We start from the raw sequence: 27,914 nt of genomic DNA, 5'->3' as shown, positions 1-27,914 counted from the left end.
ACCCATGTTCTAGAGCACTCGAATGTTACCAGTCGAATGCGCAATAAAAAGGGAGGGGATGGCATGTAGAGGTTGCAGGAGCTCTAGCCCTTGCAGATTTTGTGGTCATCCACTGCTGTGGATGAACTGGGCAGGCTCGCTACCATAATGCGGGGTCATATCTACCTAGTCTTTTTTTTTTCACTGGAGCTCTCTACCAGTATGAAAGATATCAGTCTATTCTTGTGCTCAGCAGTATGACAGGGGTATAAAAAATGTGAATAAACATAGAAAAAAATAAGCATAAGTCAGCACACCATTTGGTACGGTTTATTTTTTTGTATCAGTGTGATCACTCTGACAAGAAGAGGTACTCGGTTTCAGGAATATCGTAATGGTATGCACAGTCACCGTCAAACTTAACTCAAACAATGATGATACATCTATAGTGACTTAACTTTAACGAACACAGGTTTGTTTTGTAACACAAAAGTTGAACGCTTTCAAAGGCTAACACATTAAGCTAGCACATTCAAGCTGCATAAACCATAAATCTCCTGCACCCTTCACAGAAGAAACAGAAAGGCGCTTGAGGCGTGTTCAGGTGATGTGTGACGGTGACTGTACCTTTTGCACTTCTGGTTGAAATAACTAACGATGCTTTGACCTGGAAGAATGTGTGGGCGATTTCTTTGACCTGCTTCTTGACCTGGAACGAGACTTGTGGTGATGCCGTTTCTTTCGGTTCTTTGATTTCGACCTTGATTTTGACCTTGATTTTGACCTTGATCTCAAGGCACGTGACCTCTTATGTGATCTGTGTGGCGACTTGGATCGTCTTCTCCTCTTGGCCACAGGGCTGCGGGAACGCTGGCGCTGTGGTGGTGGAGACCTGTAACATGGCGTAAAAATCTAGAGCTTCCTGCTGAGTTAGTTGCTTTTACAACCATGCTTTTAGCCCTGCGAAATATGTTAACTGACCGAAGCACTTCTACAGTAGAGTGAGAAATTGCGCTAGCTAGTGGTCATTCATCTGGTAATGCGCATGATTGTAACTCTGAGAAAAACTACTAACCACAATAGTTACAACAAACAAGGACGACAAACAAAGCAGTTCTGCGGAAAGGTTTTGCCCAGAAAGGCGTTGGTTCTAAAAACTACTAACCACAATAGGACACAACAAACAAGGACGACAGACAAATCAGTTCTGCAGAAAGGTTTTGCCCAGAAAGGCGTTGGTTCCGGGTTGGAATCCAGGAACAGGACGAATTTTTCTTCAACTGCGAGGCTTTCTTTCTGAGAAACCATATGGGTATCATTGTCATCCACAATTCAAGTGGATGTATATTTTTCCCTTTCAAGGACGACAGAGTTGAATCACTGCAATGTCCTCTCTGTCACCCTTGCCTGGTGTGTCCTATCAAGGTTAGCAGTTTTACTCAGTGCTTACAAGATGAAGCACTCTTAGGTATATACAGTGAACCTCATTGATAGGTTTGGGGGGGGAAATACGAGACAACAACATACTACTAACCGGGAAAACGTACAATCCGAAGTCACTAAATAAATTGGCAGAATCAATTCAGTTGACATCTATGTTGTGCGAAGCATTGCGCGAATCGTTGCAGCACAAGACTCCAACGCGCGCCATGCTGGTGGGGGCCGAGTGGCCCGAGATGCGCATTGTCGTTTTCGAAGCTTGGACATGTCTACGTTTGTGTTCCTCAAATTCGGCCTGGGTCACCAGCTTTTTCGAGCGGGGCAATTTGGCAGTAAATTCTGACGTGGTAACTCAGCGCAAATCGTTGCGGCACGAGACGCCAATGTGCATGGAGCTGGTGGCGTCCAACAAGCAACCATTCTCGTTACACATTGGTTTTTTTTTTGCGAAGCAAACAAAATCAACCTGGTGGGCAATGCCGAACACGATGCCTATGATTTTGCCTGAGCGAAACATGACACTCACTTAGCGCAGCCTGCAGCAAGGAACGGCAGCCTGTTTGGGTTATCACCTGTTAAAAGTGTGCAGTAACGGTTCAAACAGCAGTACATCACACATACTGTGGAACAGGTGAAGATGCTTATGGCAATAGGGCTGGCGGCAATAGCTGTGAATGTGGCTTGCGACGACCCAGGAGGAGATTTGCTGGTACCGGAGAAGAAAACTGAGTGCACACTGGCATTTTCACGTGAGACGGGCGGGCGAGTGGACTGCTACTGTTTTCGTTCAGGTGTGCGTCTCGCTTATTCTTGTTTACATCAGATCAAGTGGCCGGAAAACGTATATTACGATTAGTTTGACGATGTACTGAATGTTGCTGTCAAAAGGTCGTGTTCTCCAGGAACGTATGAACCGGTAAAAAAGAAGCGTTAACTGAATTGCGTCATTTCTTGTGTTCTCGATCGCAAACATTGGCGCCAGGATATTGTATGTAAGGGGATCGTATCATGGAGGTCCCACTGCATTTTTTTAAAGAAACTTGTCTTTTCTCCTCTGTCAGTTTTGTCTTTAGTGGCACTAAAAGCTTGATGGAAATCTTGCACTGGGAACTTGTGGGTGGTATGCTACAACTACAAGTACACTTAAAGACATGGGGAAGGTTGAAATTCAACAAGGAATGAGAACAGAAGTGTAGGGCAGCACCCGACTTGAACAGAAATTTATCCAGGTGTCCATGGCATTCCTACAGTCTAAAGCAAGACATGCTTCCTTCCTGCGAGTCACACTCAGGTGCAGCATGCCACAACCTGGCTGCAATAATAACAAATGTGATACCACAACAAGCCACATGTGTTATGCGTGCAAAAAAATGAATTAACTATTGCTTATTTAACCCCTTACTTTATTAATCTTTTTTTCTGGTTAAAAAAAAGTAGATGAACCCTTGTTTAGGCTAAGTACGCTTTTATGATATCATTTTATGAGCCAAAACTGTTGTGAACCTTGTATGATACACCATGGCTTTATAGGTATATATTTAATAACCATGCAGAAAGACATTCGAGTTGTAGAAAACTCAAAAAAAATATCAGAATTATTGAAAAAACTTGAAACATTGCTTTAAATAAAAGACTGGAGGGTATTTCTCACAGCTCCAGCAAGTAAAATAGAAAAATGGGCATCCACCTAGACTGTAACACAAAGCAACAAAGGAAACCCATTCTCAGAGAGAAAGCTTCCATCTTTCAGTTCATGCAGCATTCACAACAATGGGGACAAAGACAACTGGACTGACTCGCAACCATCTTTTAAAGCAAAGCTTTCTTGCCGAGTTCCAGGCACTTTTTGTACGTATCTAGCCTCTAATGCCGAACGCCACGGACACATACTTCGACAAGCGGAATAAAATGCTCTTTCTCACAGGCAAGTCAGCGTGTTGATACGCTTGGCACGTTTCAATCTGCAGTTACACTAGAAGAAACCGACGCATCAAAAACACCGAGAGTGCAAACAACACTATGGATCCACCGCAAAAATATTTTACAGTAATATATGTATGATGTACTGCATGCAAATATGTGTATATAATATCCAGCCTGTCGATAATTCACTGCAAATAAAATAATTGCTTCATAAATTATTATTGTTATTAAACTCAACATATTATTGAGTTTCTTGAAGCCAACAATATTTTAAGTCTTCCAGCATAGATTTTGCAGTGGCCTCGGCACCATTACGCAAACATCTGAGTTCGCTCATGAAATCTGCGATGCACTAGACCTTGGCCTTCACATGGATGCCATATTTGTAGACTTTGCGAAAGCCTTTGATACAGTTGTACATTCCAAGCTTTTGCATAAACTAAATGGCATTTTAAATAATCCTCGTCTAGTTACCTGGACTTCTAGTTTTCTCTCAAATAAGTCGCAATATGTCTGTTTTAATTCTACCAAATCACCTGTGGCAACTGTTACCTCTGGTGTCCCGTAGGGTTCAGTTTTAGGCCCGCTTCTCTTCCTCCTGTATATAAATGATCTGCCTGATAATGTATTATCACCTAAAATCCATCTTTACACTGATGACCTGCGTTATCTATCACACAATTACCGGTCATGAAGATCCCTTTGTTCTGAATACATTTTCCAACTTTTTGTACTTGGTATAACAAGTGGCAGATGAACATTAATTTTTACAAAACTGTTTATATGTCCTTCTCGACACATAGTACACAATTGTGCCTTTCTTATTGTTTTAATGGTACTCCTCTTGAAAACGTTTATCAATATAAGTGCCTTGGCATTCTCTTCACACACATTTTATCATGGTCCAAACATATTGAAGCAACTTGTTCTAAAGCCCTAGCATGTCTAGGTTAACTAAAGCGTTCTCTGCGCTCAGCCCCTAAAGGAACAAAATTGCTTACTTAAAAAACTCGTGTGGCCTATCTTGGATTACGGCTGTGCCATTTGGAATCCATATTTAAAATCTGACATAAAAAATCTCAAATCTGCCCCAAAAAAAGCTATTCGATTTATATACCGGCATTATGACAAGGACTTTTCCCCCTCTTCTAACCTTCCCTCCTTGAAACTGTCTTCCCTAGTACCCTGGACTTCTAGTTCTCTCTCAAATAGGTCGCAATATGTCTGTTTTAATTCTACCAAATCACCTATGGCGACTGTTAACTCTCATGTATAAAGCCTTAAACTGTTTTACACCACTGTTAACTCTGAACGTTCCTCATCTTTGGAATACATTAAATTTGCTAAAGCGTCTAACACCAGGAATTTTCACCCTCTGAATGTAACACCACTGTACGCCAGGACTGACAAATTCAAATATAGTTTTTTTCTTAACAAGAAAAAACGTTCTTAACAAGAAAAAAAAATCATTTTCCGCCACACAAGTTCGGCAATGACGCCGTGCGCATATTGCGAAGTTCTGTCCTATGTCGTTCTGCTATCAAACATGCCAAGAACAACTTTCTTAGCAATGCGCTTCCCTCGCTGCTTTCTACTAAGCCATCAAAGTTTTGGAACATCGTCAAACCTAAAAAAGAGGATGTCATATCACTTACTGATTCCAATGGCTGTGTACTGCACAACAAAGAATGCTGTTGTGTCCTAAACAACATTTTTTCAGAATGTTTCTTCTGATTCATATACTGTGTATCAGCGCGGCAGCTGTGCAACAGTAGCTTCCTTCTGATGGATGTCTTAGTAATCAATTCCAAAGGAATTATGAACCTAATCCAAAAGTTTAAGCTGTTGTCAAGCTGCAGCACTGACGAGATAAATGCCAAAACGTCTTAAGAACACGGACGTGTACTCCTTTATACTCTTTTTGTACCTTCTCACGCAGTCTCTCCAGTGCTCCACATTGCTACTTGATTGGATAGTGGGGAAGGTGATTCCTGTCTTTAAATCCGGGAACCAACATTCTCCCTTAAACTAACAAGTATCCCCTGGAAAATGCTTGAGCACATAATATGTACTAACCTCATGACTTTTCTGGAATCCAATTAATTTTTTAGCAAGTTTCAACTGTTTGTTTTCGTGAGCAGTATTCTTACAAAACTCAGCTTCTATCACTTATTCATAATGTTATTCCAGTTTTGGATAATGGAATACCAGTTGACTGAATACCAGTAGGACTTAGCAAAAGCCTTTGACAAGGTGTCCCACCAACTGCTGCTTTCTAAACTTCGAACATTAAACATCGACCCAAACATCCTGAAGTGGATAGAACGCTTTTTGGCTAACTGCACTCAGTATGTAAAAGCTAATAATTGTTCTTCACACTCCTGTACAGTTAAATCTGGTGTTCCTCAAGATTCAGTACTGGGTGCATTACTCTGTTTAATCTATAATAATGACCTTCCAGATAAGCTTGACTCTTCTATAATGTTATTTGCTGATGACTGTCCTATACTGTAGAATAACCAATAAAATTGATAACTACCTTCTTCAAACTGATCTTGACTGTATATATAACTGGTGTAGCACGTGACTAATGACCCTTAACCCAACCAAGTGTAAAAGCTTGAAAATCTCGCATTCTTCGAACTGTTGTGAACTTTCGGACTACAATGTGAATGGTACCAAACTTGAAGATGTTAGTAGTTATAAATACCGTATTTACTCGGTAATGAACGCACTCGCATATTGAATGCACCTCGAACTTTAGTCGTTAAAATTTCAATTTCTTTTTCTCCCCTGTAATAAATGCACCCTGAACTTGCTGCCGTGAAGTAGGAGAGACACAGTATGATTCGGCGTCCGATATGGCGTCCGGTGGGTATGATTGTATCGGACGCCATATCGGATGCCGAATTGTACCGTGTTTCTCCTACTTTTATTGCGATAGAACTTATATGGACACTCCAGGCACATTTTTGCCGTCGGCGCCGACGATCGCGGCTCTATCTCCCATGTTCGAGGGAGGAAAGCGGGGAGGAAACATGCCGTATTTCGTCGCGTGCACGGCGCTGATGGGATGGGAGAGAGGGAGGCGGCTTTTTGCAACTGCACATTGCACGCCCTATTGTGAAAGTTATCTGTGTCAGGGGCCGACTCTAGGTGCGACGGCGGCTTATAACTTTGTGCGTGCTCCGTTATCGCCGCTCAGTTTGCGTTGAAGCAATACAGGGCACGAAGGTCACTTCGCTCACTGTTGTTGCTTATAACTTTGTGCGTGCTTCGTTATCGCCGCTCAGTTTGTGTTGAAGCGATACACGGCACGAAGGTCACTTCGCTCACTGTTGTTGCCGCGCTTCCTCACACCAGCGTTTCAACAGTGAGTGTCCACGGTCATCGAGTGTGATTGGTTCATGTTTGCCTGTGCGCGCAGACTCCATGCTGGTTAAATTACTTTGCAAGTTTATACAACGGATAACACTACTATCCTTACTTCGTACAGCTCTCTACGCATTTGCTATCTCAATCAATGGTACACCTTTTAGGCGAAAGTGCGACCTTTTTAGAGGTGGCCATGGAAAAACAATAGCTCAAAATTTTACCCTGCATAATAAACGCACCCCCCCCACTCTGCGCATATATTTTGGGGAAAAAAGTGTGTTCATTATGTGAGCAGATACGGTACTTTGGCATTCATATAACAAACAATTAGTCCTTGCACTCTCACATAACTTACATCGCTAGCAATGCTAGTCACACTTTTTATTTATTTATTTATCACAGTACCCACAGCGCCATTTCTGGCATTACAGTGCCAGAAAGAAGGAAAAGGTGCACAAAGTACTACTGTGCACAGGCGGCGAAAAAAAAAATAACATTGAGATGGGAAAAACACAAAATTATTAAACATAAAAATTTCACAGCAAGGAATAAAATGAGTCATTTGATGTTATGGACACTCAGGCAATTTGTTCCAGTCAGAAATTGTTTTGGGAAAGAAAGACATTTTGAAGAGGTCAGTCTGTATTCTTTAACTTTGAGCGAATGGTCTCTTCAGACGGACACATAATCAGGCCTAAATATATACAGTAAAAGCTCGATGATACGATCACGGCTGATACGAATTTCCGGATGATATGAATTTTTCTGTGGTCCCGGCCGAGCCCCATTACTTTGCAACGTGCTAGAGAACGGTTGTTACGAATCGATTTTCAGCCTGCGTCGGTTGATACGAAAAATGTCACAGTTTCGCCCTAAGGGCGAAGCAATGAATGCGACAGCAACACAGCAATGTCATACGAAGTAAGGTGAGCGGCTTTGGTAGCAATATGAATTGTAGTAAACATGAGCTGATTAAGTAAGCAGGTGTGCTGCGGCGTAAGTAGACCGACATGAAGAGAGACTCGATGACCACGAGAAGGCGCGTGTGAAAAGGTGGTGTTGATGAGAAGCGCTTCACGTGGGCAGCGCGTGCGAAGGGACACACCTGTAACGCTGCACTGCCGATCCGGGCAGCATTGCATGTGTAGCGTGCGTAGGAAAATGTGGCCCGACTATACTAACTGAATGAACAAGCGTGGTGTGAGCGCGCACAAACAAACATGAATAGATCACACTGAATGACCGCAGACAACGACTGTCAAAACGCTGGCAGCAAGCGCAAATGCCGCAGCGGCGAAGGTACATGCGGTCTATCGCTTCAACGGAAACTGAGCGGCGAATGCACGGCGCATAAAGGTCAGAGCCGTGGGGAGATAAAAGACGGTGCGGGCGGAGCGACGAGCGCGGTTGTTGGCAGAGTAGAAATGCGCCCCCCCCCCCCCCCCCGCTCCCTTCGGCGCTGGCTTCCCGCTTCCTTGCTTGCACGTGGGAGATTGAGTGCGTTCGCTCTCCGTGACAGCGCGCGTCCCCGCACGCTTCCGCTCGGACATACGGCGCGCGGCGAAGATTTTATCTATAGGGAACCTCACAGCGACGGCGACGACGACGGCAGAAATCCGGTTGAAGTGTCCATATAATTGCTGTCGCAATAATAAACGCCGCCCCACCGGCGGCCGCGAAAGAGAACAGCGCGCAGTCACGCGCTTTCTCTCCTCTTTTGGTGCAGAGGCGCGGCGCCGGACAGCGCGGACTCCGCGACTGGGCGCGAAGAGTTTGAAGCGGTGGCGCTTCAAGAAATAAATGCTTTTATTGCGATAGCAATTATATGGACACTTCCACCGGATTTCTGCCGTCGGCGTCGCCGTCGTCATCGCCGTCGCCGTGAGGTTCCGTATAGATAAAATCTTCGCCGCGCACCGTATGCCCGAGCGGAAGCGTGCGGGGACGCACGCTGTCACGGAGAGCGAACGCACTCAATCTTCCACGCACAAGCAAGGAAGCAGGAAGCGGGAAGCTAGCACCGGAGGGAGCGGGGGGGGGGGGGGGGCGCATTTCTACTCTGCCAACAACCGCGCTCGTCGCTCGCTCGCACCGTCTCTTATCTCCACACGGCGCTGACCTTTATGCGCTGTGCATTCGCCGCTCAGTTTCCGTTGAAGCGATAGACCTCACGTACCTTCGCCCGCTGCGGCGTATATGCGCTTGCTGCCAGCGTTTTGACAGTCGTTGTCTGCAGTCATTCAGTGTGATCTATTCATGTTTGTTTGTGCGCGCTCACACCACAGTTAGTAATAGTCGGGCCACATTTTCCAATGCACGCTACACATGCAATGCTGCCCGGATCGGCAGTGCAGCGCTACAGGTGTGTCCCTTCGCACGCGCTGCCCACCGGCAGCGCTTCTCATCAACACCACCGTTTCACACGCGCCTTCTCGTGGTCATCGAGTCTCTCCTCATGTCGGTCTACTTACGCCGCAGCACACCTGCTTACTTAATCGGCTCATGTTTCCTACAATTCATATTGCTACCAAAGTTGCTCACCTTACTTCGTATGACATTGCTGTGTTGCTATCGCATTCATTGCTTCGCCCTTAGGGCGAAACTGTGACATTTTTTACGTACATGTGCCTGAGTGAGTTCACCTCTGACTCTTTAATTTAGCTACAGTCGAATCTCGTTAATTCAAACACGCTTATTTCGAACATACCGCGTACCGACAATGCTCTTAGCAGCGCGCCAAATAACGCGGCGGCGCCTCCGACCAGCATTGCTCCGACACCGCCATAGAGCAAAAGCTCAGGAGAGACCCCGCAATGCCGCGCGCGAAGGAACGGGGGAAAAAAAAAGAACCCGCGGCGAAAATTTCCCCCTGTCTCAAATTGCAAGGTCGCCGTTTCTGCATCGCGCTGGAACAAGCGTGTACGTGCCTACTAGTGTGTTCTAGACAGCCGTAACTTCAGGGGGCGGCTTAAATAAGCTGGCGCCAGCACGGCGGCGGGCGCGCACGGAGATGTGCGCACGGAGTCGAAGGTGAGACAGCTATGAGGGAGTTGAGAGGGAGGGGGAGGGGAGCCACCGAAGCGGCGGAGTTGACGCGGCCAAATCCGCTTTCCTGCCGCCCTCCTCCCTCACCTTCGACGCTCTCCGCGCGCACCCGTGTACCGGCGGCGCCCGCTCGCTCCCTGAAGCTTCGTTTTCTGTCGTTATCGGGAAGCGACCGTTAGCCGGTGTGGGCAGTTTCGTGGCCCGCGCTTGCTATGCGCTTGCGCGCCGCGATATTTCACGACTCGCACCGTTCGTGCATCGTGCTATGGTGCACGAATACTTCAAAAATACCTCCTTTTAATTCGAACAAATTTTCGGGCCCCTTCAAGTTCGAGATTCGACAGTAGTTTTAATTGTGTTTCGATGATACGAATTTCGGCTAATACGAATATTTTTCGTGACCCCGTGAGATTCGTATCATCGAGCTTTTACTGTATTGGGTTCGGTTAATTCCAGTTCTTGAATGAGATATGTTATGGAAAAATTTTAACTGAAGAACTTCCCTACGTTTTTGAAGTGTGTCCCAGCGCAAAGTGTTCTTCTTCTTCTTTCTGGGGTTTTACGTGCCAAAACCAGTTCTGATTATGAGGCACGCCGTAGTGGAGGGCTCCGGATTAATTTTGACCACCTGGGGTTCTTTAACGTGCACTACAACGCAAGCACACGGGCGTTTTTGCATTTCGCCTCCATCGAAATGCGGCCGCCGCGGCCGGGATTCGATCCCGCGATCTCGAGCTCAGCAGCGCAACGCCTTAGCTGACTGAGCTACCCCGGCGGGTCCAGCGCAAAGTGTTTTTCGCACTCGATACGCTAAAAAATGACACTATCTCAGCAGCCGTTTCATTTACATGTCCACACCTGACGGAGAGACTAATCGTCATCAGGTATGCCGTGGAGTTCCTCAGGGAGGAGTTCTCAGCCTAACATTATTTAATGTGGCACTGATTGGCCTGGTGAGCAAACTTCCAGCTCACATCCACATCAGTGCATATGCAGATGACATCTGCATCTGGGCTTCTGGTACAACATGCCCACAACTACGTGCGAGATTACAACGTGCTGTGTCATCTACTTCACGATACATGCGGCGTCAGGGTTTGCTCTTAGCTGCTGAGCAATGTGCTCTGGTTGCATTTACGCGAAAATCCGTCTGCCGCTATCCGATCTCCATTAACGGTGTTATAATACCTTATGTCTCCCACCACAAATTCTTGGGCATTATCATTGACCGCGGTTTGTCGTGGTCGAGGCATGTAAATATGTTGAAGCAAAAACTTAATCTGTTTTGCCATGTTCTTCGCTTCGTAGCAGGCATGAAATAGGGCCCCACGGAGGGCTCCCTACTATGACTTTATTAGTCTCTATTTATAGGCTACATTCGATACAGCCTCCCGATACTCTCAAACTTGAGTATTTCCTACTTACGGACATTAGAGAGCGTTCAAGCGCAGGCACTCCAGATATGCCTCGGCTTGCCACGGCGAGCCTCCAACAAAGGCACAATTGAGGAAGCTCGCGTTTGCCCATTATTGGTATACCTGTCCCACGAACCACTTCGAGTATATCTACGCTTACTTACACGACACCATTGCCATCCATTGACGTCGGTTCTACATGAGCGGTCGGACAGCAGTTTCACAAGTGCACTCCGCAGCCATCTACCACAAATAACATCAGGCTATGCCCTTCCATATGACCCCGTCAAACCACCATGGGTGATGATTCAACCTTCGGTATGCGTGCACGTCCCTGGCATACTAAAGAAATCATTGGTTCCCGTTAGCGGACTACAACAACTTGCTTTGGCATACATCTGGTCAGAATACCAGACCTATGTTCATGTTTACACAGACGGGTCCGGGTCACCAACGGCGTCGACAGCAGCTGTGGTGATACCAGCCCAGCAGATGACTCGAGGTTTCATTCTAGATCATAATTCAACTTCAACCGCTGCAGAGCTTGTGGCTATATGGGAAGCGATTCGCCACATCTGAGGGGAAAGACCTCAAAGTGGTGCATTTTCACGGACGCGCTGCAAATTTTGAGATGCTTCCTGCGCCACACCGCATATCAGGTTCTGGCACTGCAGATCGCTGAGCTACTTTCATGCGCTAAAGAAAAACGCCACCGCATAGTGTTCCAATGGATCCCGGGACACTGTGGGCTCAATGGTAATGAGATGGCCGATGCTGAAGCAAAGCGCGCCCTCAGCAATGGCCTACGAACTGTAGTGCCGTTCTCTAGACCAGACATCACATGCCTCCTGTCGAAATTAATGAGCAGTGCGACGAAAACATACTGGGCCCAGCCAGACGCTCATCACGTTCGCCTTAAAAGGCTGGATCCCGATATGTAATTTCCTGTTCTGCGTGGAATTCCATGCCCTCATACATGCTTGATACACAGACTGCGGCTAGGCATCGCTTTCACGCGCAAATATTTGCACCATCATTGGACGGACAGACTCCCCGGAATGTTCAGTGTGTGGTGTTATAGAGATTATGTGCTCGTGATGTGCCCTAAGTATGCACGCGAAAGACTCACACTGGCAGTCACCTCGCGACATTTATATAATAGACCACTGTCGGAGGACCTCTTGCTAGGCGCAGGGCCACAGAGTTGTCAGACAACAGAGGCAATGTGTGCTTTTTCACGTTTCTTAGGCGACATGGGCCTGGACTCACGCTTGTGATAATCATTTATGCAATGTGTCCTTTCACCTAGTTCCTTCCATTATCATACCCCATTGTGTGGGGATGCGCGACTCTCACGCGTCCCCTGATGTTGTTTTCTCCGCATGTCTCCTGTAGTCCGGCTTCTCCGCATGGCTAAGCCATCGAATTTATTGTGATTTCATCGTGCTCCCACGAAGTTATCCTTGGGTGGCACTTTCTCGCCGCCACAATGCCGTCATTCATTGCACACGGGCTGAACTAGAACTGTCGCCGATGTCAGATATGATGCTTGCCGATAAAGCTTCTTTTATAAACAAACTACTCGTCAGGCACGACACCAGCGTGCCTCCCAGCTCGTCAGTGATTGTCGCTATGCATAGCAGCAGCCTCTCTGACGCCATCACACTACTTCCCCCATCCGGCCGTTTTTATAATCGAAAAGGCCTGCTGCTACATTTGCGACAGTGAACGTCAAACAGGGCTCCACAGCTATTTTCGTCTGTAACCCCTTGTCATACCCTGTGATGCTGCTTCAAGGCGAATGTCTTCGCTATGTGGAAGTGATCCACGCCGTACAAATTACGGATGCTCCCGAAGACACGTCCTGTGCCAGTTACAGCACGCTCAGTTCTCTCTCTATGTCCAACTCTTTGCCCACAGTCACAGGTGTGTTCGATTCATCTACTGCCGATGGCCTCAACCCAGCTCAGCGTTCTCAGCTTCTGCGCATCTTAGAAGAATTTCTTTCTTCTTTTGATGTCGGGCAACCTTCCCTGTATCGTCTGCTGCCATGCACCATATTGACACTGGCTCCCAACCGCCATTGCGGCAACGCCCATATCGCGTCTCTGCCACAGAACGCCGTGTGATTAATGAGCAAGTGGAGGATATGCTTCGCCGCGAAATGATCCGACCCTCGAACAGTCCATGGGCATCTCCTGTAGTCCTTGTTACGAAAAAAGACGGCTCGGTACGGTTCTGCGTAGACTATCGGCACCTGAACAAGATCACTCGCAAAGATGTATACCCGCTGCCGCGAATCAATGATGCTATCGATAGCCTACAAGGAGCAGAATTCTTTTCATCTCTAGATTTACACTCCGGATATTGGCAAGTACCCATGGCAGACGTCGATAGGCCGAAGACAGCCTTTGTCACACCCGACGGCTTATACGAATTTAACGTGATGCCGTTTGGACTTTGTAATGCGCCAGCAACCTTTGAACGCATGATGGACACAGTTCTGCGCGGTTTGAAGTGGCATATATGATTATGTTATCTCGACCACGTTGTTGTTTTTGCCTCTGACTTCAGCACGTACCTTCAACACCTACGGCATGTTTTGACGTGCTTAGCAAATGCTGGCCTCCAACTGAACCTAAAGAAGTGCCGATTTAGAGCGCGGCAGCTCACGATACTAGGTTACGTCGTCTCGAAGGATGGAATCCTCCCCGATCCAGCCAAACTTCGTGCCGTCGCCGAATTCCCTAAACCGACGTCCGTCAAAGAATTGCGCAGTTTCGTAGGCTTGTGTTCCTACTTCAGGCACTTCATTCGCAATTTCGCTGCCGTCATATCGCCACTGACAAAGCTCCTTGGAGGCAATGGACCACTCCATTCGTGGTCGTCCGAGTGCGACGAGGCGTTCACTAAGCTCCGTCGTTTGCTGACGTCTCCTCCCATTTTGCGCTACTACGACCCAATGGCACCTATTGAGGTACACACAGATGCCAGCGGTGTTGGCCTCGGCGCTGTCCTAGTGCAGCGCAAAGAAGGGTTTCCTGAATATGTTGTGGCATGTGCAAGCCGTACGCTTACTAAAGCCGAGACCAATTACACCGTCACGGAAAAAGAATGTCTGGCAATCATCTGGGCGCTTACTAAGTTCCGGCCCTATTTGTATGGTCGCCAATTTGATGTCGTCACGGACCACCATGCACTATGCTGGCTGTCGTCATTGAAGGATCCCTCAGGTCGTCTCGCCCGCTGGGCACTGCGCTTACAGGATTACGATATCCGCGTACTGTACCACAACAGACGCCAGCATGCTGACGCTGACGCCCTCTCATGTTCTCCCTTGCCTGACGACAGTGCCTACTGCTCACTATCCCAGATTGACGTTTCTTCCGTCGACATTAAGACCATTGCTTCCGAGCAGCGCAAGGACCCCTGGATTGCCTCCATCATAGACTTCCTTCACTCGTGCGTTGCGCCGTCAAGCTCGCCATTTCACCATTCGCGACGACCTGCTTCACCGACGCAATTACACCTCTGACGGCCGCCAGTGGTTATTAGTAGTACCTCGAAGCCTGCGTTCTGAAATCTGCGCATCGTTCCACTCTGGTCCACAGTGTGCACACTTGGGACTTTTCAAAACGTACCAGCGCCTCCGACAACGCTACTACTGGCGAGGAATGTACAACTACATTCAAAAGTTCGTTCGCTCATGCCCCGACTGCCAGCGCCAGAAATCTCCACCCCAACTCTCGCCAGCTGGTCTGCAGCCTCTACCCTGCCCTACCCGGCCGTGCGGGCGCGTTGGCATCGATTTGTATGGGCCACTTCCCTTGACGTCGGCTGGTAACCGCTGGGCCATTGTGGCAGTAGATCACCTTACACGATACGCCGAAACCGCCGCTCTCCCAGCAGCTACGGTGCGCGATGTTGCCTCATTCCTTCTTCGCCGATTCATCCTGCGGCATGGTCCACCTCAAGAACTGCTCAGTGACCGCGTCTTCCTGTCGGAAGTAGTTGAAACGATTCTGAAGGAGTGCCATGTTGTTCATCGTATGACTACAGTGTACCACCCTCAAACGAATGGCCTCACAGAACACTTCAACCGTACACTCGGCGACATGCTTTCAATGTACGTCACCTCCGACCACACGAACTGGGACACCATTCTGCCCTTCGTGACCTATGCGTATAATACCGCTACGCAGAGCACCACTGGATTTTCACCCTATTTCTTACTGTATGGTCGACACCCTTCGCAACACCATTGACACCATTCTACCGTACTGGCCGGATGCATCCGAGTGTGTGCCTATTTCTGCCATGGTCAGGCATGCAGAAGAGTGCCGCGACCTAGCACGGGTCTTTACTTCCGATGATCAAGAGCGCCAGAGGAGCTCTCGCGGTGACGCCACTTCCACGGTCACCTTCGATCCGGGAGCGCTCGTGTGGCTCTCAGTCCCTTTCACTGCCCCTGGTCTCTCATCAAAACTGGTCCCGAAGTATGAAGGCCCTTATCATGTTCTCGAACGCGCATCCCCTGTGAACTACGTAATAGAACCAGTTGAGCCATCTTCAGACATGCGCCGCCGTGGACGAGACATTGTCCACGTCGACCGTCTCAAGCGTTACTTCGACCCGCTCATCGTGACGAGCTGTTAGGTCGCCGGATGGCTCCCTTATCGCTCCCGGGGGTGATTGCAGTGAAGAAGAGAGACACGCTAGTGGATACAGCGCTACTGGCTCTAAACGCTAGTGGGTCGAGCGCTCTCGCTCAGCAACGGCTCTCGTGCTGGGAAGCTGTTACTGCGCTGACCGTTGACGCTGCGCTGCTCCAAGCTCTGCCGAATCAACACCTTTAGAATATATATATATATATATATATATATATATATATAGCAGAAGAGCAGGAAGGTACAACAACCCAAACCGTTGCACATGGATGCACGACTGCCTTATCGTGGTTATCATCATTTACACATACTACTGAGATACCTACACTCAATGCCACCCAGGGCCATGCATGGCAGGCTAACACACCCATCTCCTTACCGTCTGATATGAAAAGTCTCGATTACTTCCCTTGCAAGCGGCAGTCTGTGGCATGAAAGGACCATTGTGTCCTCAAAAATAAGCGCACAGCCACATTCACGGCAATGAGCACCAAGGGAAAAAGGTCTCGCCTCTGATAACAAAAATTGGTGTTTTCTAAGCCCAACATTGACGCATCTTCCACTCTGGCCAATGTACATTTTTTCGCATAATATCAGTATCTGATACACCATAGCCACCTTGCAATCTATAAATTTTAACATGGGCATCACACCAAATCCTGCATCACCACCACCACCTTTCGTATGTTTATCGATGTGTTTCTGTACCTTTGCACACATTCCCGTGAGCTTCTGGGGTGATGAAAAAACCCCATCCGCACAGTAACGCTTCACCACATTTTTTAGGCCGTGTGCAAGTCTGTGTACATACAGAATGACAGTCCACCTTTTTGGCCTGCAGAATGGAGAAAAAATAACAGGAGGCGAAACTATGGGCCGGCGCCAGCGCGCACGCAAGTCGCAATAATGTTACACTGGGTGAGCAAGAGATGCACAGCTTCAGGCGTGCTATTGCGGGTTGGCGAACGAAAATGCGGCGACCCTTGCGACGCCACAAGGAACTACGTTTCTGTTCTCTCGCGTTCGGAGTGAAGCGCGCGTGGCCACGGTCTCCGATGGCATCTGGCGCTGTCTGCTACTGGCCGCTAGCCCTAGGTTGCCGGATGCCACCAAAAAAGTTATGGCCAGCATGGTTTGTGCCAGCGTGGTTTGCACCACATGGTTTGTGGTCAAGGAATAAAAGACACGTAGACAATTTTAGTACCAATATTTTTTTTCAAGATTAATATGTAGGATCACTTCCTTTTTATGCGACAATGAGAGCAAAAAACTAGCACACTCGAAAGAGCAGACGACCTGAAATCGTAGCCAAGCGCGTAACGAAAACTTCCTTGGTGCTTCGCAAGTTTTTCAATGTAACAAAAGACGAGAATTGTTTCTAGTTTATTAACATGCACCACAAAAAAATGCCGATCAGAGCATGTGACACACATAGCTAATATGCGGGGAAACAATATTTAATTCTATTTCTGCAGACGTGGACAGACTGAACAGCAGAGCAACGCAGCCCCTCTGCCGCTCGCTTCAAGCAGTCAGGATCATAACTTCGTAAGTTGTGGAGTTCCTCCACTGCTCCTCTACAATGTAAGTGTCCACTATGTAAGTGTTCAGTAATTAGCGACAATGGGGCGGCGATGCTTCCTCCCGAACTGTTACAGCGGATACAAGTCCTGCGCAGAAAACATTCAAACTTTCAAAGCTCCAAATGACCCTGAACGCCTGCAAGAATGGGCAAGAGCTATTTATAAGAGAGGTTCAAAAACTGACAACAAGCGACTACACCTACAAAAAGCATTTCACCAGGGAATGGTCAGCAGGTGTAAATACTACGCTGAGCTTGGAGGCGCAGTCATCCTTGACTAGACGAAAAAGTCCTTGTTCCTTCTGGGACGTTAACTTGCCTTTTTCTGGAAGTTCCACCTGACCAGTGCCCAGCAAAAAAACCAAGAGCGGGCCAGAGGGTCCGTAAAATTACCGGTGAAAGCAGCGCCAAGCAAACGAAGGTGGACAGTACTCATTACGAGTCAGAAGTTGTCGTCGATGACAGTAACAACCTCCAAGCTGCTGGGGACTTCCAGGTGAGCTCGGTCATGAAAGAGGCATGCGCGTCTGAGCCTTCAAGTCATTTGCACACTAACTTTCCACTGCAGCCACGTGTTCGGTTGGCCCCTGTCTCATGGCACTCTGGCCAGCTTAGCGAAAACAGATTGTAACAGCTGCCGTCTCGTTTAGCAACAAGCATCGTGTTCAGCTAGTGTACGCAAGCTATAGCTATCTAATGCAAAGGCAGCACTCTGGCATCAAGCAGTCAACAAGATCTCGCACTCTCCGCGTAAGACGGATCTGCTGCATCACTTCGACGAACCATCACATGACTATACGTGAGGTGTCTAGCGTGAGGTGTCTGGCACAGTTTGGTCACCATTCGGTAGGCGGCGATGTCACAGCACCCGCCGCCACACTACTGCGTGACATTATGAGGATGTGGGAAGGAGTCGAGTTGTGCCTCCTAAATGATTCTTTCTCCGTGGTCTGCCGGACCGTTCGCCCTATTCAGCTTGGTTTTCATTAATTTTTAAAGACTTGTGCATCTTTTCGTACGCTTGGGCAATGACATACACTGGATACGCTGCTTGAGCCAATCTTTCTACTTGCTCTTTGAAACTTTATATGTAGGCCATTCTTACACGACTTCTGCAATATTGAATGCACTCATGAAAAAGCAATGCCCTGCCTTATTATTTTTGAATAGTTAGATACGAAGTTAAACACTTCTTTTCTTTGTCCCTGTCTTTGTGAGCGCTGCAAGAACCTAAGCATGAATGCGTATCAACTTGCTCAGTTAACAATTTTAATGCAGAGAGCTTCTTCCAATTGGAGGAAAAATTTGTCCTGGTTAAGGTTCGAACACAGGACCAACACCTTTCTAAAGGCAGTCGCTCTACTATCTGAGCGAACCAGGGGGCCAGCAGATTTCCAAGCAATGCCAAATTAATCAGCAACTCAAAGCACAGAAACACTGAATGCTGCAAATCTGTTTTGCGGATTTGCACCTTGCACAAGTTCTGCGGAAGCCCGAAACTCAGAGGTTATTCATTTATCATATATGGTGATGTGATGGGCGTGCGAGGGTAACAAATGAATTTTCTATTATAGGCAGGAGTCGAGATGGCAAATTCAAATTCCTGACATCACCAAAAATAAGAAAACCACACAACTATAACAAATACATACATTCAAATAATTTCAACAAATACATATGAGGAAATATAGGCTTGGGCTCTTCTTGTGTCTTTCTTTATTGTAGAGGAAGCAAGAAATTGTGTTTAAAAGAGACTTATCATTGTGGTGGCTTGAAAGAAGCCAAAATAATAAAATATCCAAAAAAAGAGGGAGTAAACAGTCGGCATATCCATTCCGTCTATTGATGAATATGAAATTTTAAGAAAACTTCCCGAGAATCATGCGGAAGTTGTTGTAATCATGGAAACAATGCCACCGACACAACGAGCACAACATGGCATGCCAACTTCCACCTAGTAACCGCACCACCAACCATCTGAGCAGGCTTGGCAACCATAGTGCACCAACTTCCACTACACAGTTCTACGTCATGCGAGAGTGAAATGTGGCAACCCCAGCTGCAAAAATTTCAGCCTTATTCTTCTGAACAGTAATTTGGCTGAATAATTTCGAATCAAATAGTGTGAATAGCAGCACAGAGGTCGCAGCCCCTCAACCAACACAGACGTCTAGCAACCCTATGCGGTGAGCTGTGTTGATTGACGTGCCGTATGCTGAGGGTGTTGTGTCTGGCTCAGTCTACACTGCTGCAGGTCGTGCACCGGACTTGCAGCAAGCGCAACAAGTGGCACTCTTGTATACCACATATTGTGGCGAAGAAAAAGGCCACAGCATTCATTATACTTAGGTTGGTATAAAAATCTATTTCCTGGTTTGAAGTGAATAATTGTGATCTTTACACAAAACCCAGAAAACAAAAGTCAGAAGTTGACAAAATAAAAACAAAGGGGAGGGGGGGCACCTTTACTTGCAAAGATGGGAACAGTTTCACCTCAGGAAATAGCTTACTTCCAGTGCTGTTATTCAGATATTTTTATGGAAAAACGCAAGTTCAAAATTTGTTGCAATGCGAGCAGTATGCCCAGCAGTAGAAATTACTTACTGACTTCTGCTCTGTGTTGTAGTTCAGTATACTTAAATTTCACGATGGTCGAGGCCGCCAGGGTGTTTTGCATTTGCCTGTCACGTGGCCCAATGTGCGACGGACATCATCTCCATTGAGCAAAGTGCAAATGTCACACACGACTTTGACTGTGTGATGCTGGTAGTTTAGGCAGTGTTGCCCAAATTCAACTTGGCGCTTTCTACCTACACGCAGGCTTGACCCATTCTGTCCAGAAATCGCATGGACAAACTTAACGGGCACGCTCACTGTAGTTTTCAGGCGGTTGCCCGTGGACATAAATGCTGCTTCTGTGACGCTCAGTCTACCTCGTGCACATAATCTCAGGCCGGATCACCGATGAGCCACTCGATGAGTGGCAAACTTCTCGCGACAGTTTCCGCTCGCCACCACACAGCCGAGCAGCGAATCTTCATCATGGCGACACTGCTTCGTTGAGCGCTGGCAAGTGAAGTTGCCATTTAGTTTCCAAAAAAACACTGTGCCAACGAAAGCGAGCATGTGGACCTTGAGGAAGACAACCTGAATAGTGCCATTTTCCAACATCGTGCACACAAATGACATATGCCATCCAAAAATTTGATAATATGAAAAATTGGTCAACTTTGTCTTTGGTTTGTCTTGGTATGGGCCATGTCAACAGCAATGTATTTGCTCATGGGAACTGAAACTGTCAATCGTGCTTGTTGTCAAATTACCATTAGTTCATTCTGTATAATTAGAAAATTCCAAATGCTGAAATTCAATCTGAAGTGAATACTGCATAACATAATACTGCATAGCATAATATTCTATTGAATCATAGAAAATATAGAATATTTGCCCAAGCCTAATTTACATTGATGTGTGTATGGTCAGGTTCTTTCAAAGTGTTTGCTCAGCTTTTTGCTTGGTCTTCCACAACATTGTTGCAAAAGAAAAATAAACTGAATTTAATACAGTGGAACCTCGTTGATACGATTCTGCATAATACGTTTTCACCTGAAATTGGATGATACGACTGCAAACTGGTATTTCTGAAACTCGTAGCTTTATATTCAAGTGTACTAGATTAAATTACATTCCAGCGACCCACGAACAACGTGTTAAGGGCCGGCGACACTAGGTTAAAAAAGCGCTGTGCACCGGCGGCGGGAAAACATGTGCCACAATAGCTGCCACGAAGCAGGTTTTACGTGTCGTGGGAGGGATCGGTGCTGGAGCGAATTAAATTGTGGCGCACCCCGGCGGCAAACGAGCTGCGAGCAAAGCATACCAATGAGAGCTGCCCATTCTGGTGTTACGCGGACCCGCCTGAGCGCTATTTTTGCACTCGTAGTATCGTCTGCTAGCGTGAGCTTCCGCTTGCGCTTGTTTTGGTTGGCTTTTCAGGCAAGATATTCAGGCGGTCATGTGGCTAGCCTTGCTCTCATCCACCAGTCGTATCGCTCATTGTGTCACGCTGCTCTACGGTGTTCCTTTGTTTCAGAATTCTTGGCCTCGTGGTGGCGTGACCTCCGTGGCTATGTCAAGGAAACGCAAGGCGCTGACTTTGAAAGAAAAACTCGATATCCTGCAAGTTTGAAGAAAACCCAAAGAAGAAGCGTGTGCATCTGGCAAGTGAACTTGGTTTGCCGGTTACAACACTAAACACCATCATCAACAAGCGTGAAGAGTTGAGTGAGAAAACGGCGGCTACATTTTCTACTTTCAGATGAACTTGTTTACAGACTTTGAAAAAAAAAGAAAGTTCAGCGAAAACTGACGAGCTATTTTAATGTTGCTCAATAAAAGCGTGTTGACTGCAGTTTGCGTGATGTCAAGTGGTGCTGCTCTGCATAACGCACGTGTTATGTGGAGCAGTATCACTCGACGCCACAGAAAGCTTTGCTAGCAAGTTTGTCACCACGTAAGCCTGTTTTCGCATGTTTTGGGGCTTGACCTTAGATTTTCTGGTTCCCTAGAAGATCGTATCAACGAGGTTAATTGCAGACACACAGTTGGCTCTCATACGAACACTTGGCCAACCTTTCTGACGTGGCCTTTTTTCGGAGAAGCACTACAGCTCACCTGCTCTCGTGCCAACATTCGTCCGTTGGGTTGCGGAAAACATGTAGGAAGTTGCAGCCACGACCCTTGGGACAGGCACGCCGGAAGAACAAGCCTGTAAGCAGTCAAGAGCACAATGGCAGTGCACATGATATGCTGTTTTGCGGTGAAAATGTGCACACCTTTCAGCATGTGGTGCATTGGTATTGGTGCAACAAATGAACGGATGAGCTCCAGTAATGTGGCAGTGCAATGGAATCACATGAATTGGTTCCACTACCTTACTAACTTCACTGTTTCTTATCAGGACTAGAGTTTTCTTTGCACAGACTACTTTTCCATGGCTATGTGGCCAAAACTGCAGTAGAACCAACCTGAGAGTACTGCAGGATGATTGTCATTTTAGCATACTACCAGTGCATTCCACTTAAACAAAATGCAAAAAGCAATAAGAGGTGTTGCATATGTTCAAAGTTTCCCTTAACCCTTTCAGATGCCAATTAGTTGTGTTGAATGAAAACTTACTTTCACATTTTTGACATCTTCAGAATCATAAAAAGGTTACAGCTGCGAAATAGATCAAGAGTTTTCAGTTCTTTAGTGAGTTCTGTCAAGTTTACAGAATGTGGACACCATGCGATAACTCACTGCAGGAACATCAGATATGCGAACATTAACTATTTCATGTCTACCAGGCTTGAAAAGCCCCTATCACATCATATGAAAATACTGGCGCAACACATTGTGAAAAACAATGAAAGAAGTGAACATACAATGACATACTCACACCAAGCAAAATGCCGAACCTTCATACTCGTTTTACTATAACAATTTGCCTGTGTAATTCAACCTTGCAGCCCTATCTCAATCAGAAGCATTTCAAGATCTGCGGGACACATTTTAAATATCCTCACTTTAATCAATGCTTTTGCTGTTGATGCACTTGTACACAATTGTGTACATAGCGTCTGAAAGGGTTAAGAGGAAGCTTTTTAGCTCGGGCCCTACTGTGATGCCACCTATTCAAATACATGTAAAATGCAGAAACACTTTTCTGAAATAACCACAGGGACGACTTCAATGAAATTTGTTGCATTTGACAGAGGAAGTTAAATTTTAGTGACTGTTGGAAGCGTAATTTCGATTTAAGGCCCTGAACATTTTAAAGATTTTTCAAAAAATGGTATGTTTGAAAAAAATATACGCAACAAGTTTACCAATTCGTAGCTCTGCACCAAGAAGAGATATCGCAGTTATGTAAACTGCATCCGGTATTGCAGTCAAAGCGGACAAATTTGGTATATCAATTTATGTCTTACATGAATTTGTTACATTGGTTTACAAGGCTTTTGCAAAGGTCTTACTCACATATTAGTGGTGTATTTGAGAGGCATGCTTAATACACCAATTTTGTCCGCTTTAGATGTACTAGTATTAGATGCAATTTACATAATTGTGATATTGTTTTTTTATTGCCGAGTTACAGAGTTGTAAACCTGATAGTTTCGTTTTCTGAAAATATGCGATTTTCAACAATTTTTATTAAAATATTGTTACAGGGATGTTGGGAGTATAGACAGAATGTATTTACAAGCAGAGTGAATGTGGTCAAGATAGCTGACCAGCAATAACACGCAGCAGCCAGCGTCTCTCCGATCGTCGTCTTCTTTTTTCTTATCCTTCCGTAACAGGACCCCCAGGTGCTGAAGCGCCGATGTCAGGCAAAGAACTGCGAGCGAAGTATGGCTTCAGCCGTGAAACATGCATGATGTCAACTGGCGTCGGACTTGAGGATGGATCAAACTGTAACAACGAGATCCCGTAATTGACGTCGTTAACTTGACGTAGGACTTCATAAGGCCCTGTGTAGCGAGAGAGAGGCTTCTGGGAGAGACCGACACAACGACATGGTGACCTGAGGAGCACCCAAGCACCTGGGGCGAACTTAACATCACGATGACGCTGATCGTACTGCTCTTTTTGTATATATCCTGTGATGCCAGTAGACAAGATCGGGCGACTTGATGCGTCATGTGAGCGCGATCGATGACTTCAAGAGCATGCTCAGTTGTAACACGTGTCACAGAAGGTAGGATGGTGTCATATGGCAATGTGAGGTCACGACCATACAAAAGATAAAAGGGTGAATATCCTGCGGTGTCATGTCGGGACGAGTTATACGCGAATGTCACATAGGCCAGCGTGGCGTCCCAGTCGCGGTGATCATTGGAGACGTACATCGACATCATCTCTGTGAGTGTCCGGTTGAGACGTTCCATAAGACCATTCGTTTGTGGGTGGTAGGCAGTGGACAGCTTATGCTCTGTGGCACAAGAGTGGAGGAGGTCATCAACAACTCGAGACAAGAACGAGTGGCCGCGGTCGTTAGCTAACTGTCGAGGTGCACCGTAGTGGAGGATGACATCATGGAGAAGAAAAATCTGCGACATCAGTTCGCAACTAGTCGGCAATGCCTTGGTTATCGCGTAGCATGTCATGTAATCGGTAGCGACAGCGATCCACTTATTCCCTCTAGTCGTCGTCGGAAAAGGGCCAAGCAGGTCAAGGCCTACGCGATAGAAAGGTTCAGAGGGAACTTCAATTGGATGGTGTTGTCCGACAGATGGCAGGGGAGGTTTTTTCCGGCACTCACACAATTCGCAACTTTGCGACATAACGACGCACAGAGTGGTAGAGTCCCGGCCAGAAGAACCGGCGCCGTACGCGGTCGTATGTGCGCAAAACTCCAAGGTGTCCCACCGTCAGTGCATCGTGAAGTTGTTTGAGAACGACGGATCGCAGATGACAAGGAAGGACAAGGAGAAACTCAGGGCCCTCAGGATTGATATTGCGGCTGTAGGGGATGCCGTTGTGCAGCACAAACATACGGCACGTGCTGTCGGTGCTGCCAGATTGCACTCCGGCAATGATGGGCTGCAAGGACTCGTCGTCGCGATGTTGTTCAGCGCGCATGTCGCTCATGTCAATGAAAGCCAACAAGCAGGTCTCCGGATCATGTGCAACATAATCAGGACGATCCACGAGATGACGAGAGAGGCAGTCAGCGTCCTTGCGCAGACGTCCAGACTTGTAGATGACAATAAAAGAAAATTCCTGGAGCCGCAAAGCCCAGCAACCAAGCCATCCTATCGGGTCCCGGAGGGAAGACAGCCAGCAGAGGGCATGGTGGTCTGTAATGACCGAAAACGTGCGGCCGTACAAATATGGCGGAAACTTGGCGACAGCCGAAACTAAAGCCAAGCACTCACGCTCGGTGATGGAGTAATTCCTTTCAGAAGGTGACAGCAGGCAGCTGGCATAAGTTATCACGCACTCGGTACCATTCTGCTGCTGCACGAGAACAGCACCGATGCCGTGGCCGCTGGCGTCAGTGTGGACTTCGGTCGTTGAAGATGGATCAATATGAGAAGGGTGGTCAGAAAGCCGATGAGAGCGGCGAACGCGTAAGCCTGCTCCAGGCCCCATGAGAATGGCGTGTTCTTCTTTAGAAGATCTGTCAAAGGGCGAGCAACATCGGCAAAGTTTTTGATGAAACGGCAAAAGTAAGAACACAGGCTGACGAAGCAGCACACGTCAGAAGCAGAACGAGGCACAGGGAAACTGTGAACGGCGCGAACTTTATCCAGATTTGGTTGTACACCGGTTGCGTCAACGAGATGTCCCAACACGGTAATCTGACGGCGCCCGAATTGACATTTCGTGAAGTTCAGCTGAAGGCCGGCTTTTCGGAAGACCGCAAGAATTGCAGCGAGTCGGGTAAGGTGGCTGCTGAACGTGGGAGAAAAAACAATAACGTCGTCAAGATAACAAAGACAGGTGGTCCATTTGTAGCCTCACAGAAGAGAGTCCATCATTCATTCAAATGTCGCAGGAGCATTGCATAGGCCAAAGGGCATTACTTTGAACTGATATAAACCATCATGTGTTATGAAGGCAGTCTTCTCGCGGTCCATTTCATCAACAGAAATCTGCCAGTAGCCGGATCAAAGATCAATGGACGAGAAGTATTTAGCTCCGTGCAAGCAATCTAAGGCGTCATCGATGAGTGGTAATGGGCAGACATCTTTTCACGTGATCTTGTTTAAATGGCGATAGTCGATGCAAAAACGCCAGGTACCACCTTTTTTTCTTCACAAGGACAACTGGTAAAGCCCAAGGACTGGCTGATGGTTCAATGACCCCTTAGCGGAGCATTTTGTCCACTTCTGATAAGATGACTCTACGTTCAGCATCCGATACACAATAGGGACGCCGACGAATTGTATTCATGTTTCCTGTGTTTATACGGTGGCGAACAACAGATGTTTAAACTTAAACTTAACCTAAGTTTAACTTAACATATACTTAAACACGCAGTACACATTCCAAGAACGACCAGCACGCCACCGTCGGCCACACGAAGCACTTGTGCAGCTGCTGGGGTGAGGACCTTCCTTAAATGTCTACGTAGGCTACATAGATACGTGGGCTCCAGTGTCGATAAGTGCTTGGACAGGTACGCCATCTACTTTAACGTCAATTACACTTCTCTTTGTGGGCACAGACAGAAGATTTTCTGCAGTAGTAGTCAATGCAGCACCACCTCCAAGGGCTGCAGTTCTTAGTTTTCCAAAAGAACGCCGCCGACAGCCGCAGGGGATGAAAGGCGACGTCGCTTCGGTGAACGGGAAGATGGGCGACGTGTTTGCGGTGAACAAGACTGGTGTCTGCATGGCGATGGTGAGCGACTGTACCACGTGTTCCTGGCAGAGTTGTCGGCGCTGTTAGACTCGAAGGAGGGTGAAACACGGCGGGCATTTCGATCAAAACGGTTCAGGTTGGTCGGCGTGCGAGGTGTTGAAGGCCACGAGTTGCGACAGTATCGAGCGACATGACCAATGCAGCGACAGGACCAATGCAGCGACAGGTGAAACATATCGGCTGGTCGTCTGCAGTTCTCCACTCAGTCGGGTTGCGATAACGCGGAGAGAAGCATCGCGGTGGAGCAAACATAGTAGAAGGGCGTTCGTTGACTCTGGAGTTCTCGACAGCACAGACAGAATGTAAACCAATGTTTTCAAGTTCCTGGCAAACGATGGCTTGTACGAGGGGAACTGAAAGAGGGGTAGCGTCTGGGCTACGCGAACAGAAAGTTGTGGGCGCCATCGCTTCCAGTTCACGTCGAACGATTCGCACCTCGTCCTCTGATGGCGACGCATGCTGGTGTGTGGGCTGATCTTCACACGTCGACGTTGCAGCAGTATTGGGAAGTCTGGCAAATGGTTGCAGGACGCGTCAGCTTTTGGCCTGCTCGAATTGCTGGCACTCTTTGATAATAGCATCAACTGTAGAACAGCTTTTGCACATGAGCAGATTAAAGGCGTCGTCAGCATTTCCCTTCAGCACATGCCTGACCTTCTCAGCTTCTGTCATGTCGTGATCGGCTTTACGACAAAGTGCCAGCATGTCCTGGACATACGAGACATAGGACTCCGTGGGGGATTGGGCACAGGAGGCCAAACAACTCTTTTCACTTTTTTGCATTGGTGCCAGCTGGTTAGCTCCTCTTCGTGGTTTTCGTACCAAACCTTAGCCGTGCCTCTTAGGTACAACAACACGTTAGCTAGCATAAGAGTAGGGTCCCATCTGTTGACTCCACTCAAGCGTTCGCACACAGCCAGCCACTCTTCAACGTCAGCGCCATCGGTCCCACACAAAGTTCCGGGATCCTTGGATTGCACAACCACAACCGATGGGGACAGCGACATAGCTGGCGACGCTGACGTTGACGTTGGAGGCGGCAACGACGTTGATCCCGCGTACTCACCGTCAGTC

At 47.2% G+C, this 27,914-nt stretch overlaps 1 protein-coding gene across 2 annotated transcripts in view; it reads right to left on the bottom strand.

Moving 5' to 3' along the window:
- Positions 1-295: 295 nt before the first annotated feature.
- Positions 296-27,914, bottom strand: part of LOC119441326 (U2 small nuclear ribonucleoprotein auxiliary factor 35 kDa subunit-related protein 2-like) — a 112,171-nt gene continuing 84,552 nt past the window's right edge. For both annotated transcript variants that reach the window (XM_049661164.1, XM_037705946.2), the window contains 2 exons: positions 22,101-22,194; positions 296-871 (listed from right to left, as the gene is read on the bottom strand). In XM_049661164.1, the coding sequence (XP_049517121.1) occupies positions 631-871; positions 22,101-22,194 (335 nt within the window). In that variant the 3' untranslated portion in view covers positions 296-630. The remainder of the gene's footprint in view (positions 872-22,100; positions 22,195-27,914) is intronic.

This window comes from Dermacentor silvarum, chromosome 2, assembly GCF_013339745.2.
Source record: "Dermacentor silvarum isolate Dsil-2018 chromosome 2, BIME_Dsil_1.4, whole genome shotgun sequence".
NCBI lineage: Eukaryota > Metazoa > Arthropoda > Arachnida > Ixodida > Ixodidae > Dermacentor > Dermacentor silvarum.
This window is presented reverse-complemented; position numbering and strand designations above follow the sequence as displayed.